Here is a 16950-nt window from a genome sequence, read left to right as displayed (position 1 = left end):
TCTGAGGCAGTGTTTCTGATGGACAGCAGAATTCCTAAAGGATTTGTATGTGCTTCTGTGTTCTGAAATCATATGAAATCGACTTTAAGAAGTAACTTGATTAAAAAAACGCACCAATGCACAGCCAGAGGCTGACAAGTAAAACTAATACGGAGCCACATGAACAATATATTTATATAGTTAATATATTTTTCCCGATGATTGGTACTAACATAGAGTATTATACATTTGGCACTACTGTTTGCCATTGGTCCAGCAATTGGCAAAAAATTGGTTTCCTATGTATAAATCTGTTTGAACATTAGATCTGGCTAGACATATTTACTATTTATAAAAAAATATTTAGACAGTAAGCTCACGTTGAATAACAAGGTCTACTGTGTTCTGGAAACTCTTCAGTAGAAGCACAGCCTTCTCATGTTCCATATGTACAAAGCTGTGTCCATTGGCCTGCAACAGGGACAAACACAGGAAAAAGCTCTATAGTGGCTTCATTTTGGGGTAACAAAGGGGTGGATGGAAATGAAAAGCTAAAATAAATAATGAACACATGAGGATCCCACAAACACTGAGCACACGTTTCTCTCGCCCTCCGTTGACTTCGAGCAGGGGCTGGACTGGAGGCTCCAGTGAATACTTCATTCCAACTGAAATGATCCTGTAACTCTGGGATAGTTTGTGTGTTTCCTGAGGAAGCATAACTCTGGGATGTAAGGTTTCCATATTCCAGGTGCCGTGCTGCATGCATGGGCAGGATGGGCTCCGTTTGGATACAGAGATAAAGAGGGAAGTATTTATAAGCTGTTCTGTTGATTAAATCTCACTATAATAATCTCTTTCTTGTCTGTTCCAAAATTATTTCAAAAGTCAAATGTTAAACATAATTACCCACAGTTCACTGACTGTGCTTAATAGGCCCAAGTAGAAGATCCACCATTCTCCAGGATAATGGACACAGTTCAGGAAGGGGATCAGGCCCCATGGCCACACCTGCTCCAGGTCCCCCCTGAGCCTCCTTCCCAGGCTGAGCCCCCCCAGCTCCCTCAGCTGCTCCTGATGCTCCAGACCCTTCCCCAGCTCCATTCCCTTCTCTGGACATGCCCCAGTCCCTCACTGTGTCTCTTGTCTGAGGGGCCCAGAACTGACCCCAGGACTGGAGGTACCTCAGCAGTGCCCAGTGCAGGGGGACATCAGTGCTCCGGGGCTGTGGCCACACTATTTTTGATACAAACCAGGTGTCACTGGCCTTCTTGGCCACCTGGACAAAAAGTTCTGCAAGTAACTCTGCTATAAATCAATATTAAACTATATATAATAGTTTATATAATAACAGAACTGTCAGTTAACTCACAGAATCACAGAATATCCTGAGTTGGAAGGGACCAATGAGGACCGTTGAGTCCAACCCTCAGCCCTGCACAGGACCATCCCCAAGACTCACACCACGTGCTCCAGAGGATCATGTGAACACTCCTGGAGCTCTGTCAGCCTTGGTGCTGTGACCACTGCCCTGGGGAGCCTGTTCAGTGCCCAACCACCCTCTGCAGGAAGAAACTTTTCCTGAGATCCAACCTGAACTTGCCCTGACACAACTTCAGGCCTGCACCAGCACCACTGCATTTCTGAGCTGCCCTCAGCCCCCCAGCAGTCCCTCCCCCTGTACCTGCAGGATCTTGTCCCCGGGCTGGAGCAGGCTGGACGCGGGGCCGTCAGGCTGAACCCTAGTAACAAAGATACCCTATAAGTCAAAGTAACACAGGTTAGGATGCCATCTCCGAGACCTACAGCCCAAAATACAGGTGCGTCCCTAACTGGGATCTGGGGGCTTTATAGACTTGGGCTAAACACCAAACTCCATTTTAATCTGTTTGTAATCAAACACTAGGTTGGGCTTCTAGCAGCTTCAGCTACTTCACCCAATAAATATAACAGTGGGTCATTTTTAACTAAGATTCCACCTCACAAAATATTGTCCAATATGAATAGAGTGGCAGGGTTATCAAGAGGGTAATTAAAATGGAGCAAGCATTAATTTATTAGAATAATCTGTACCATAATCTACACAGTAACCTTTGTTTGCTTCCTCTAGGAAAGAAAAAAGCTTAAAAAATGTCTAGAAAGCAGTTGATTATTCAGCCCTTGAGATCTTCAGTTCCATGGGCTGTGGGACAGACCTTTAATCCGGTGTCTGAGCAGTGAAAAGGCTCTAAAAGAGGAAAAGTTATTAAAAATAAAGGATAGTTGTAGATTTGTTTTCAGAATTTCAGTAAAATCTGTTAATAAACCCCCAAATCAAAGCTTGGTTCCAGCTGATGAGCACATTAAACTCCCACACAGCTCATCAGCCCTGGCCCCTCAGTTCTGTGCTCTCCCTGCTCCAACGGGAATCCAAGACTAAATGTGAACATTCCCATCGCTCCCAGGGACACCAGGGAAATCCCTGCTTGGCACCACCATCATGTGCATCCCTGAGGGATTTTACAGTCTCCTGAGCAAGGCCCTGCCCCGTATTCCCAGTATGAAACACAAGCTCCTTGGGAGCAGAGCCATGGGCTGCTGAAACCTCATCCCTGTGCCATGAACTTGTGGCAGGGTTCTGCTGTGTCAAAGGAATGGTAGCTTCTCCATGGCTTCTCCTGTCCTCTCATCCCAGTGACATCAGCATTTCATTTAAAATATGACAAATCTGGTATCACAGTGTGGGAAGTGATGGTTCAGAGTAACAATACAGAAAAACCCTTTAACTATTAATTCCCCTCCCATCACTCCCTGAGCTGCATTCCTGTGAGTGGGAAAACCAGTTCTATCTCCAGCTGTTCCTGCCCTGCTCCAGACACATTCAGAGTGGAACAGGGACCCTCCTTTAGTCACTTCAGCCAAGTGACAGCCAGGAAAGTCCAGTTTAATTCTACCATCCCACCTTCAACTGTGCAAAACCAGGCCCTGATGTTATAAAGTGTAATTCCAGAGTGAAGTCTCCAAGGACACTCAAAATGAGAACGTTTTAAAGGACAGTAGTTAAAATTCCTGAGTTTTATGTACATTACATGGAACTACTCTGGAAGTTCAAAACAAGGATTATCAATCCCAGAATCCCAGACTGGTTTGGGTTGGGAGGGATCTTAAAAGCCCTCTGGTTCCACCCCCTGCAATGGGCAAGGACACTTTCCTTTGACCAGGAATTCAGACTGGTTGGTATTTCCAAGCCTATTTTACATTCCCAGTCAGTTTTCTGTTGTAATTCAGAAAGGTGGGGAATTGATTTCTTTAATTTGCAGGCAGATCTCAAAGTTTTGAAAAGAGATTAAAAGAGAGTTTCATAAAACTTCATCATTTGCAAAACATTCTCCACACTTATGGAAGTTCTGACTGTCTCTGCAAACAGAATCCAGGATTATCAAAGGACATCAACTCTAGGAACGTGTTCAACAGAGAGGTGCCCAAAGTGCTCATTTTCCAACAAACTCCACTCAGTTTTATTGCACTAAACAAACAAATTCACAGGTCTAAGAGTCCATTTCCTAATCCTACAGCCCCTGGAGCTGGGAATCACCAGGTGGTAGAGTTTTTCTAGGCTTCCTTTTATCACACAGAGACCTATCTTAGACTTGCAATTCCCAGAATGAATCCTGAGTCTCCCTGACCACCGTGTTCCTCATGGGGACATTCTTAATTCCCAGTGCAGAAGATAACTGGTGCCATGGGGTCTGTAAGGATCCAGTGATCTCCAGTTTACAGGCCAGACTGGTTTTATTTGACACAGCAGCTACAAATCCTGGCATTCCAGCTACTGGTACGCTGGTTTGGTGTTAATTTAGTTAAAAGTTTAAATCAGGGCCAAAAGTGACTCTTAAAAGTGAGAGAGACAATTCTCCAGAAAACAACCTGAAAAATTCTTAGACATGGAATATGGGGCAGACACCCATGGGATTGATGTTTGATTCTCTCATTTTCATTAACTGGGAAAAGCAAGCAAACAACACACAAAAAACCCCCCCAAAACAAAATAAAACAAAAAAAAAGCCAAGTGTGGGGAAAAGTCTTTCAATAATCACAACAGAAGGACATAAACATCTCACTCATATTCTCCACATCTCTATAAACATCTCACTCATGTTCTCCACGTCTCCACTCTAAAATAAGGACCAGGTAGAGAGAAATTCCCAACATACCTTATCGGAAGGTTTGAATGGATTTCCTTGTCCACTTATTCCACCACTGATACTAAACCCCAGGCCAGGATTCTTCTCTATCCTCACACAAAACTAGGTTAGAAAGACAGGGCAGGGTAAGTGGATGCCAACATTAAACTCTTCCTAAACCACAGCATCCTTCTTCCCACACATCCCGTTCACCATCAGCGGGATGAGATGAGCCCTGCACTGCACAACGTGGGGAAAGTCCATGAAACATTGCTATGAACTGGAAGTACTGGCATGATTTTAGCACACAGTGATACCATAATATTCCCTATCGTTCATAGATTTTTGCATGGATTTTAAAGTTTCGTTTTCAAGGAGAAAAAAACCCCTTTAGACCTGTGAGATGTTCACATTGGTCAAATTTTTCACTTAAACATTGGGATAAACCTGTCAGTGAGGCTTAATCTGTGCAATTTTATTTTTCCAGAAGGAGTCACATGTGCAGCACCCCTCGGACAAAGCAAGGGATAAATACTCAAAGCTCAGGGATCTTCAGAGCATTGCCAGGTCAGGGCACAGGCCCACAACCTGCACTGAACACCATCCACTCTGCCCCAGGAGACAGTGCTGAACTTTCTCTTTTAGTCAGGATGACTCTAAATAGCATTGGGTCATTGAATATAAAATAAAAATTACTTCAGAGGAGCTTAATGACTGTGCACTGAGCTGGGCTTAGCACATCCTCGAGCCACACCAGCAACTGGTTCTGAACATCAGGGATGTAATACAGGGAGCTGCTCACGTGGCTTGACCAGCACTTTACACAAGAGAAAGGCTTACTGATTGTTCTGCACCTCATTCAGCAAAGTCAGGGGCCCCAAACAGGTATTTCAGTCATTAAGGCCAAATATAATGAGGACAGGATCACTTAATGAAGGAAATCCCCAGTGCTGGGGGCACTGGGGCTGCAGATGGCCTTTCACTAGGCAGATCTGAGCAGATTAGCATATTATAAAATAACCTGCCTGTTGACACTGAACTGGGTTACTGGGGAACAGGTAGAAGCTGCAAATTAATTCGGTGTGACCCTGTGATGCCAGTTCTGCTCAGGGACTTCAGTGGCAAACGGTGTTACTTGATCAGTCCAAGAGAAAATGGGTATTGATGGCTGGTGCTGGGGAAGGGGATGGATCCAGCCTGTCTCCAGCCCAACCAGAGCTCCCCCACTCCAACCAGAGCTCCCCCAGTCCATCCAGAGTTCCCCCAGTACAACCAGTGCTCTCCCAGATCAACCAGAGCTCCCTGGGCTGCCCAGCTCAGCTGCCCCATTCCTGCCCAAGGCTCCCTTGTCCCATGGACACCTTGGAAAACACAGGAACATCTCTGTCCTGAAGCTGCAGTGCAGCCCCTCTCACCTGCTCCTGGTAGGCGTCGGTGCTCCGCTGGCCCTTGGTCTGGATGAGGCACCGCCCGGTCTGGGGGGCTCGGGAGCTCTGGGCTGCCGGGATCTGTATGGGCAGGGGTGGCTGGTACTGCTGGATGGTGACCTTGTTCATGCTCCCCTCGTAGGGCTGCTCCCGGCTCCGGTGCTGCAGGCTCTGGGATCCCATGAGGGTCTGGATGTGGCTACCTGCCTGTGGGCAATGCAACCCGTTAAGCCACAAAGGCAGGAGGCTGAAAGGAAATGATTATTAAACTCACAGTTGGGGCCAAGCAAACCTGAGCCCCAGCAGAGGTTTGCCTTTGGAGCACAGCTGGGAAAACCAGGATTAAAAGCAGCAGGGACATGCCCATGGCACCGGGGACCTGGGAAGTTTGGGGAGAATCAGCCATTTAATAAACATAAAGTATTTTTCTCCTCATGTCACATCCACATTTCTGCTCAGGGTGTTTTGTGAACTGAAAACATTTAATAAATCAAAGGAGGGTGAATAATTTAATACAGCCCACTATGAAGATACTGGAATGTTTGGTTTATCTGAGGATAATTTGGAATAAGATCTGTAACAGACACAGACACTGACCAAGGTTATGCTCTGGGTATGGAGAGCACCAGCATTTAAAACCTGTGCCTTGTCCTGTGACCAAACGTGGCTTTTACCAAATATAACCAATCAAATTTCTGTGATAACATTTCTGTGACAACATCTGCTGGTTTGAAGCTCCAATATTTGGTAGAGAAAAGTTAAATACTGCATTTACATCAACTTGGTCTTTTGCTAATACCAGCCAAGGAAGGATGGCTCCTGTCTTGTGTTTCTGTCTTGTGGACACAACAGTAAAAGTCATTTTCCAGGAAGCCTAAATACTGCAGGCTTTTAACGGTCTTTTAATAAATCAGTGGATTATTCAATTGGGAGATTAAAATATCCAATTTTGCCATAGGAGAACTAGCCCATAAATTATGGACTTGAGGTAAAATGGGCATTTAATCTGCATTATGAACAGCAAGAAGGATGGAAACAACCACCCACAGCCCAGTTAATGAAGTAGTGATGCCTGTGCAGCATTCCCAGCTCACTGACAGAAACAGCCATCACTACACACAGAGTAGGTCTGTGTGGGGGAAATTTGGGAATGTGTATTAGTGTCTATATACAGTTAGATACCAGTTAATGACTGGACTCAATGATCTTGGAGATCTTTTCTAAGCTAAATGATCCCATGATTCTACATCAGCATAAGTACACAGTCCATCCATCCGCCATACACACCCTTCCCCTTGGAAAAACAACTCTCAACTCTTCTTACCACGATTTCCCAAGCACAGCTCTACCACACAGTGACTCAGCTCTGCAGGAGCCCAGTTAGTGGAAAACCAAAAGATATTACAATTTATATTTGCACATTTAATTGTTTGCTATGTTGAACTTCAATTCTATAGAAGAGTTTCTGAATGACTTCAAATAGTTGCTGGATTCTAATCCCCAGATGCTGGAAAACCAAGACATTGGAGGTGACTTTGCTTGGAGAGATGAGTGTTGTCACACCAGCACATTACAAATCCCTCCTGAGGAAGGTGAGTAAACAGCTCTCAGAATTCATTTTCTCTCTGCTGTTAATAGACTTTGAGGAGATTGTTATCACTCCTGCTTGTGGATTCACACCATGGCTCTTCTGGAGGGGGATAAGCTGCTTCTCATGGAAATGGAAATTATTTCTTCTGCAGAAAAGATCTCTATTATGCAGACTGCTTCCCCAGTTTCATCTGTATTCTTTACTTATCATCCAGCACAAAAGTTAATTATTTTCAGCTCGGTGTCCAATATTTACGGTACAGTTGGAGTAGCTGGCAGTGGGTGTAATGACAGATCTGCTGAGTGAAGCAATGTTTGTACTTATCCCATGGGAGCAGCCAGATACTGAAATATTCAGAACAAAAGAGAATCTGCAGTTGAATTTATTACAGTCCTGATGGTGCTCTGTTGATGGTGAACTGTTACAGCACTGACTGTGCACTGATGGTGCACAAATGTAAGACAACAACAGTGTCCGACTGGGAACGGACCAACACAGGTTTTAGCCCAAAATGCCAGTGAAGACAAGAAATGGCTTGTCTTACATTTCTCATCCTCATTTCTTGCATATCAGATGATAAATAACTTGGCTGTCAGAGCCAACTCCACCACACCCCGTCATGGCACCCCCTCCTCCTCCTCTTCCTCCTCCTCTTGGGCCTGGGAGGTGCAATTTCCATCTCCCATCCTCCAGCAATCCTCCTGTACACATGGACCTGTGGTTGCACCTCTCTGTGAAGCCAAGGGTTGCTGCTTCTGCCACTGCCTTGGATAAAAGCTGTGAAAGGAGGTCCTTCCTCATCAGCTGAGAGTTAATCACACAGCAGTTATCAGTGTACACACCATGACTTTCACTGGTGTTATTCACCCCTAGGACTTCACTCCAGGGATGAGCTGGTTGGATCTCTATGCAGACAACAACCACTGTAATTATCCCATGTGCAGCTCCACCTCCCAACACCGACTCCAAACACAGCTGAGTTTGTCAGGACCCTCCATTCTCCAGCTTTGCAATTAGAGCAGCCAAACCCAGCAGTTCCTGAGTGGATGAGCCAAGCTGGGGCTGGGAGGGAGCAGCCAATGTTTGCACATGACCAGTTCAGCTCCAATTACTGGAATTCAACATCCACCACAAGGTACCAGAAATTAGACCCATTTCTGGTGAGTTTATCAATGAAATGGCTGTGCCTGTTCAGAGCTGGGCTGGCACCATCCCAACACGTCATTTGTTATGATTGTCATTGAAATGAAACATTTGATGAGACTCTGCAGGCCAAGGGACAGGAACGCACCTGCCCAGCCCTCTGTGCCCGCTGCACACACCAGAGATGGAACCACACAAACCACACAAAAATGGGCAAAACACGCCCTGAATTACCAACAATTATTGCTTTAAGCCTTGAAACAAAACCAGGGGTGTCCTCATACACCTCCTCTCCTTCTTGGAGAGGTGCTGGGAGCAGGATCCGCTCCAGGATCCCTTCCTTACCTTCTTGGTGACAGTGTCGGGGGGCACGTCCCGCCGCCCCAGCGGGTACGGGTTCCACTGGCTGCCCACGGACACCTCGTCCTGCCCGTTGTCCAGGATGCTGCTCTGCTGCGACGGGGTCTGTTGCACAAATGTAGGGCAGCCTTTAGTCACCAAACAACCCCTCCTCAGCTTCAGTTCAGTCACTAACCCAGTTAAATAAACTGCACCACACTATTGCTACAACAGAAATCCTCCTAATTCCCCCAGTATTTCATTAACATGTGACCACATTGCTGGGGGACCCTCTGCAAGCAGGAGGGCTTGAAAGGCATAGGAGAGAAATCATGAGAATAATGAATGATGAGAGAAAAGAGAAAATTCATTTAACATGACTCAGAGAAACAAATTTGGTTGAAATCCCACATTTCAATGTGCAGTCTGCCATTACCAGTGAGTTAGAACTTTCTTGCTCCTCATTCAAGCAGCAAAGGCTTTTTTTACGAAGTATTGGCCACCAATACAAATTTGATGCTTTTATTTTCTGCAGAAAACATTCCCTGATGGCAAAGGTGAAGTTGTGACTCCTTGTCCCCCTCACTCAGCTCCATCTGAGGCTCCCAGACCTCTCTAGGATGGGCCTGGCTTATGTTAAGCCAACAGATATATGCACAATATTAACCTGTAATTAAATGGTTTATTTTTTAATCTAAATGGCCATAACACACATTTAATATTTTCTAAATATTATTATCTTTCCCTTTTCTCTCCTGTTATAAATATTTCTTCCTTGTCCTTTTTCCCCCTGGTTATTTTACTCCTGTTTTCAGGACTTTGGAGGGCATCTGTGCTTTTTTTGTCCCATCTTGATTTTCTGTTATCTGTCCCTCTATTTCTCTACCATCACTGGAAATTTTCCCAACATGGGGGTCAGACTTTCCAAAACTCCAACATTGTGCTACCACTGATAGCACCTGAATGATGTGGTGCTTATTGAGTTCTGATCAATGTTAATCTACAAAGAAACAAAAAATAGCTATTTTCCCCCTCTGTCATTCAAGCAAATTCTTCTCCAGCTTAGATTAAAAAAAAATCAGGATACACTTCTTCAGATGGCTGAAGAATTGCATTTGCTTTGAAACATGAAAGCTGGGAACTTGTCAATTAAAAACTATTTTTTAACAGAAGTTTAAAAGTAAATAGAAGTAAATTGTGATTTAATCACACATCTCAGTGGCTAAATAAAAAAAATTTCAACTCTGATTTAAAATGAAAGAAAACTTTCATTATAATTCTTTCATCCTTCAAGTCTTCCAGAAAAATCATGAAAGTTGCTATTTTCCTTCTATTAAAAACCACTAGAAAAACATTTCCACTGCTGGAAGACCTCCTTGTCGAGCTTTCTTTACACCATTAAAATGGAAAATAAAGCCATCCCTTCCAGAGCTGCCCTGAGAATCCTCTCACATCCTGAGGGATCAGCTTCTGGGCCTCTCTGGGTGCCCTCCTCATGCAGAGAGGGGGTAGAGAGGCTCATTCCAAGGGGAACCTCTGCTTTTCTCCTGACTGACTATTATTTCCAAGGGAGGTGGCAACAGACACTTCTGGGAATGGATTCCACCAAACCATAAACTTTTAAACCACCTGAGAGATGGATCCCAAAAATGGAAAAGGTCTGGGTTTTTTCCCCACTGACTGATCTGCAGGAGGGAGTTTGCACTCGAGAGGGAAAAAGCAAAAATACAGAGGGCGTTTTCTGCTTTCTCAATAAACAGGAAAATTCTGTGGTTTCATTTTCTGCAGTAAAATGAATTTGGTCCCTTGCAGTACTGCTCATTTTCTGAGCTCGGACAGACTGAAAGCAAACCCACATCTATTAAATCTGGGTAAACAATGAAAAGCAGCAGTTCAAGCATTTTCTACAGTGAGCAGAATCAATGCAATAAACATTCTGAAAATAAGTTACTGGTAAACTTGATTTCCTGACCATCCACTGGACAACCAGACCTCACTCATTACTCTCTTGAATCCAGGCCACAGGAAAGAGGGAGGAGAAGGAGACAAACATTAAAATGCTGTGGCCTGGATTCATCAAGAAATGCAAAACCTTTAGAACATATGAAGGAATAGAATTAAACCATACTAAATATACACAATATTCATTCAACAATAATTTTCCCCTGCTTCCCAAACAGTACAATAAAAGAATAAGCCCCCTAATGCAGTTTGGCATCACAGTTTATATGGGTATGGAGCAGTGAAACGCTGGTGGAATAGAAAGCAGAATAATCCACATCAGAGCACACCCCAAAACATATCACTTTGAATAGATTCATTAGTTCCTCAGACATCCATCCATTAATATCCATATTCATTTACAGCCTCAAATCCTGGAAGTACCATAAAACACTGTATTCCTGATGTGTGTAGCAAACCAGCACTGTTATTTGCGGTTGATGGAAAATGGATTTTTCCAAGGACTTGTGACAAGACCTGGCATGTACTCAAGGAGACAGACAGGTTCTTTGGAAGCAGAGACAACACTGGGATGTCACCCGTGGCCAACACACACCTCTGGGGGGCCTCTCGGTGCCACCCACCCAACAACAGAGAAGCACAGAGAGCAGGGTGAGGGAACCCAGGGACAGCTGATGGCATGGGGGATGGAGGTGACAGTGTATGGAGAGTCAGTCCCAGCAGGAAAAGCCTGACACTGATCCATGTGTGATGTTATCCTGTCCCAGCTCTGCCCACAACTCCAGCACAGAGTTCGTGCCGCATCAGGGAGCTGAGCAGAGCCGAGGTCTGTCCAATCCACACAACCTGCTCATGCTGCTGCCATTATATCACCCTATTCTTCTTACCAGCCTTGGATCTAAGCTCTGAAATGGGGCCTTGGAAGCCTCCTGTGGGAATCTCTGGCCAGGGCTGGTCCTGCCTGAGTAGGTGCCAGAGGTGCTGGAGGCCAGCCCGGCAATCACCAGCACAGTTGATCCCATGGCAGTGCCTGGATCTGTGTTCTGCAGCCCTTTAATTACTCAGAGATGCTGCTAATGTGTCCCAACAGCTCCTGCTGCCAAAGCAGGGAGAGGCCGAGTGAGGCCTGTCCCTCCTACATTTCCCTGACCCTGGGAGTGTGGCCACATGGATGCACAGAAGGTCTCAGGATCTCCTCTTTGACACTGCAAATCCTGCAGCAATGTCCTTCTCTGGCTTGTCCTGTGTGCTTTTCCATTCAAACATTTGTTTGGGACGGTCTTGTATGTCTGTACTTGTTGGCAATATATAAGAATAGATGTCAAATAGTAAAAAAATGAGGTTATTCTCTTTCTATAGGTGTTACTCAACCAAAGTTTAAAATGGGTTTGGGTGTGGTAGGTGTGCTCAAACCTCATCAGCTACTACGGCAGAGCCAGTTAATGCTCAAATATTAAAATCCTTGTCTCCTGGAGCCTATTTAAATGCATATTCAACATTTCTACCATCCTTTTTTTAAGCTCAAACAGTCCAAGAGCAAAGCACATTCCCCATTTCTCTTCACAGATTGAGAATATGATGGCACTGGTCTGGAGGACGAGAGCAGGAAGCAGGAATGACAGCCATGGGAAACCCAGAATCCAAAAAGCAAGACCACTCAGGAGGAAAACTGTACACTGCCACCCTTGCTTTTTGGATTGGGTCTGTATAAGCATGAGTAGTAGGCAAAAGCTAAACCAGGAGGAAGCAAGGAGTTAATTTATTGGGAATGCCAGTGACTGGCTAGCCCATACTTACTTTCGGTAGAGGTAGCTCTTGAAGCATTTGGTTTTCAAATTTAGATTTAGTCTGCAAGTTTAAAGTCATGCTTCGGCCGGCATGCATTGCTGAAACCCCTCCAGAGTGCAGCATGCCAAGGCTAACTGTGTGGTGTTTGTAAGCAGCGGTCTGAGTAGAGGAAACAACCACGTGACAGATATGAACACACATGCTCATCGAATTAAGTATCACACATATATGGTTAAGTTCACAGAGTTTTAGTTTAAGCAAACAAACAGTCCCAAGAGATCAATAGCTCCCCGGGGCATGCACTGGGTCACACAAAGCAAGTACATTGCTCATTGTACATAAAATGGATACCAGAAACGACTTCCACGCTGACAGCAGATGAGGTGTGTTGGTATCTGGAGTTGTATCACATGGTACAAGTCTTTATTTTGCAAATATGGCCAAATTTAGGCTCGGCTGCACAACCACAGATAGGCCAGAGATGTGTCTGGCAGCAAGGAGCAAACCCTGGGGGAGAAGGCTCTGCTCCATCCCAGGAGCACCTGCTCCCTGCCCACTGCCACAGTCCTGCATAGACCCGACAGGCAGCAGCTTCTCCTGGAGCAGCTGCTCCATAGGAATGCCCAGGGCTTCTCACCAGCAAACCCTCCACCAGGCAGCTCAACTCCTGAGAGTTTTGTAACCAGCAGTAACCAGCTCACTGGGATTGCTGCCAACTCAGCAGAATCACCAATGTCAGCTTTCCGTGAGTTCAGGTATTCCTTGACACACATTGTAACTTAAGCATGAAGATATTTCTTAAACAAATCAGCAGCTCGGAAGTGTTTATTTCCACCAGAAATGGTTTGCTCGGGGTGCACTGGTTTCCCTGGGGAGTATTTTCCAATTGGTTTTACACAGCACAAGGAAAAGAGCTGAAGGAAGGAAACACTTCAGCCTTTGAGCCCGTTTTTTAAATTTAACCCACTGGGCCCTAATGATATTTTAATAAGCATCACATCTGAGAAACTGGGAGGTGAGGAGTGTAGTAACACCAAACTCAGGAGGCTCTGGCATAAAGTAGGTAAATGGACACATTTGGCAACTACCTTCTTACGCATTTCATGACAGTAATTTTTCACAACCACTTCAGATCATGAAGTAAATGCGATTCATGAAGTAGGTCATTAAATAGGTAATGACTGAAATCATGCACTAAAGGACTTGTACTCTTCGGATAGAAGGCAAATCAGCACAACTTCCTACAGCTAAAAGGAGTAATGATCACATTCCTCATTCAAAACAGTGGCAGTGGGTGCCCAGTGCTATTTCTCAGTCAAGAGACACTTTTAAACCCTCTCTAACAGTGATATGAAAGCTAAAATACATTATTTTACTTATTCTCAGTGATGTTTTTCTCTATTCACTTTAACTGTCAAGATGTGCCCAGAGCTCCCAGTTGTGCCTGACGTGGTGGGCTCCAGCAGCACATCCACATCCACAAGCAGGACAGAATCTTATGGGCTTTCATCATTTTGGGGAGTGCTGCAGGAGCCACCACCTCAGTGACCAGAGTGGAGCCTCTGGGTTTACCTGGGACTCCTCACTCCAGCTGAGCACCCCTAGGGCCCTTCGCAGGCCAGCTCTTCTGACAACAAGGCAGGAATTGCATTGCATTACTGGGAATTCTGGTGGTCACCACTGCACGTGCAAATAGTTTGACATACCGAAACACACAACTAAAGGCATTAATTGCAGAGAAATGCCAAACATACCCTGTCTAACCTTCTAGCTTCTATATGTCTAAGTAGCTGTTGTCTCCAGTCAGCGGGCATTTTAGCACAGCTCTCATTTCCCTTCCCAGGGGGAGGCCTTGGCTTTATATCACTGTTATCGGAAGGCTTGTCGCCATAGTTACCCAAGTTATAGTCTGACGGAATCTTTTCCAGCAGCGCTGCCATTGTCGGCCTCGCTGAGACGGGCCGGGTTTGGGATGTGCCGTAGCTCTCTGTACTGTAGCTTCGTGCGGACAAGGGCCTCCTTTGCGTGAGGTTTTTAACTGGGAAGCTCCCAGTCTGGGCTTTCACCTCCTGGTAGGAAGGGAGCTCATCTTCGTAGCGCCCGTTGCGCTTGAGGAACTGTGCCTCAGGCACGGCCATGCCGCTCTGGCGCTCGGCCGCCCCGCGGAACGGGGCCCGGCCGTACCTGTCGCCCGGGGGCAGCTCCTGGGGCTCGCTGACTCTGCGGAACATGGACATCTCGGTGGAGCTGACCAGTGAATCCGCCCTGCGCAGGAAGCCTGGCCGTGTGCCCTGGCTGCCAAAGGGGGGCCCCACAGGCTCCTCGCTCACCGAGGGCTGCGAGAAGGAGAACATGGGCTCCACGGGTGCATACCCGCGGTACCCCCGCGGGCTCACCAGCTCCTGGGGCAGGTTTTTGGGTGGCTGGGGGATGTATTCGGGGTTGAGCTGGAAGGGCGGCAGGAGTCTCTTGTCGGCCGTGACCTCCACAGTACCCTGGGGGTTGAAGCTTTGGTCAAACTGGTAGACTTTCTTGGTGACAGACGATTTCTGCTGCGGCTGCACCTTGACACTGCCGTAGGTCAGCAGCTCGTCGTCCAGCATGGGCACAGACTGGCTGCGGGACATGCTCAGCATGCCATGCTCCGGGCCCAGCAGCTTGTCCACCCTCTCGTGAGGCCCTACAGTATCATTCCCGGATGCATAGTTTTCTAGGGGGATGTTGTACACCTTGTATGTACCAATGTCTATCTCATCGATACTCTGAGACTTCTTAAACTTGTTCGTTTTTAAATCCCTCATCATTGGGGAAAGCCGCTCTGTGCTCTTGCTGATGGAAATGACGTTTTTGGAAGGATCTGGGCGACAGTGAATATGGGAAAAGACGTTTGTGAGGCTTCTGTTAGCATTTGAGTCGTGATATTCCCATGCTATTCCTGGGGGGAAAGTACTTGTCATTTCAGGAGACTCTTTGACATGATCTTTCCGCTCGGGCAAAGGGCTGGTGGTGGGAGTGCTTTCCAGTTTGGAAGGAAAAGCTGTCCTGTCTTCAAAGGGACTAGGGGTTCTGGTCCAATTTTGCCAAGGATTGGGAGGAGGCACTTCAGATTCGTGTGTGTTTCTGAGCGTCGGCTGCTCCAGCTCCAGAGGGATGCCAACTATCCTGTCCTGTCGGATCAGTGGCCTGCGCCCGTGTGCAGATGAGCTCCTCGATTTGGTGGTGAGCAGGGGGTTGGCGCTGGGGTTCTCCACTGTGCTTTCCTCGGCCACAAACCCTGTGTTGTCGTAGTGGGAACTGTCGGTCCAGCCCTCGGTGAACGTGTCGCTCAGCGGGCGCCGTTCCGGCCGCGCCGGCAGGTTCCCGGCTGGAGCCGATTCCCGCTGGCTCAGCAATGGCTTGGTCTCCAGGGGCTGCGGGAACGACTGTGCCAGCCTGCAAAGACAAGAGAGAAGGGAACAAGATAAAATGCCCTCTATCGCAGCACATAAACCATCACCAGAATGACAGCAGAATCACAGAGTCACAGAATCTGCTGAGTTGGAAGGGGCCTATCAGGATCATTGAGTCCAACCCTTACTCCTGCACAGGACCATCCCCAAGAGTCACACCAGGTGTCCCAGAGGATCATCCAAACGCTCCTTGAGCTCTGTCAGCCTTGGTGCTGTGACCACTGCCCTGGGGAGCCTGTTCAGTGCCCAACCACCCTCTGTGGGAAGAACCTTTTTCTGAGATCCAACCTAAACCTGCCCTGACACAACTTCAGGCCATTCCCTGGGGTCCTGTCCCTGGTCCCCACAGAGCAGAGATCAGTGCCTGCCCCTCCTCTTCCCCTCCCAAGGAAGCTGTAACTGGAATGAAATCTCCCCTCAGTCTCCTCCAGCCCTCAGTCGCTCCTCACACAGCTTCCCCTCAAGGACCTTCCCCATGTCCTTTGCCCTCCTCTGGACGCTCTCTATGAGCTTAAAACAATTTAGGACTCTCCCATCTATGCTCTGGCTTTGGGATTGTGCTTTGAGACATGAACCTCGTGCCACTGGCTTGGCACAAAGGTGTAAGCAGCTTTTTGCCCTGGAGCACAGATTGTGTCAGTACACACATGGAGAAACTAAGAAGTCAGTGACAGGCCCGGCTGGCTCCATGCCGTGTTCACAGAAATCCAGCTGAACATATTTACCTGCTGTAAAAATAATCTGTGAGTGCAACAGAAGGTTTTTCACACTTACATTACTTTATTTTTAAACAAAGATACCAGATGTAGTTTGTCTGTGTTCTCACCACCAAGATTTTATGCATCTCCCCTGAGCAGGCTGAGCCTCTCTTTAACAGGACAGAGCCTGTGGATGGAACCACATGAAGTGATTTATGGCAGGGACAGACAGGGCAGGGTGTTCCTGGTGTGGTACAAGGGTGTTCTCGGGCTGCTGATGGCTCATTAGAGCTTTCCAAGAAAAGTTTCCATGTTGTTCTTGGAATCCAGGGAAGAGGGAGGTTGGGACAGCAATAATGGGACAAAGACTGCAGCCAGCCTCCAGGAGCTTTAATGCCTGGTTATAGCCCA

General features: G+C 46.6%; 1 protein-coding gene across 5 annotated transcripts in view; it reads right to left on the bottom strand.

Annotated features, from left to right (window-relative positions):
• Positions 1–167: 167 nt before the first annotated feature.
• Positions 168–16950, bottom strand: part of LRRC7 (leucine rich repeat containing 7) — a 114738-nt gene continuing 97955 nt past the window's right edge. For 3 of the 5 annotated variants that reach the window (XM_027719041.2, XM_039383042.1, XM_039383039.1), the window contains 7 exons: positions 14147–15824; positions 12402–12551; positions 8649–8768; positions 5558–5776; positions 4173–4265; positions 1664–1738; positions 168–450 (listed from right to left, as the gene is read on the bottom strand). In XM_027719041.2, coding sequence (XP_027574842.1) covers positions 343–450; positions 1664–1738; positions 4173–4265; positions 5558–5776; positions 8649–8768; positions 12402–12551; positions 14147–15824 — 2443 coding nt within the window. In that variant the 3' untranslated portion in view covers positions 168–342. The remainder of the gene's footprint in view (positions 451–1663; positions 1739–4172; positions 4266–5557; positions 5777–8648; positions 8769–12401; positions 12552–14146; positions 15825–16950) is intronic. The other 2 variants (XM_039383041.1, XM_039383040.1) reach the window with 2 other exon arrangements.

This window comes from Pipra filicauda, unplaced genomic scaffold, assembly GCF_003945595.2.
Source record: "Pipra filicauda isolate LSUMZ 115617 unplaced genomic scaffold, ASM394559v2 scaffold295_size919547_pilon, whole genome shotgun sequence".
NCBI lineage: Eukaryota > Metazoa > Chordata > Aves > Passeriformes > Pipridae > Pipra > Pipra filicauda.
This window is presented reverse-complemented; position numbering and strand designations above follow the sequence as displayed.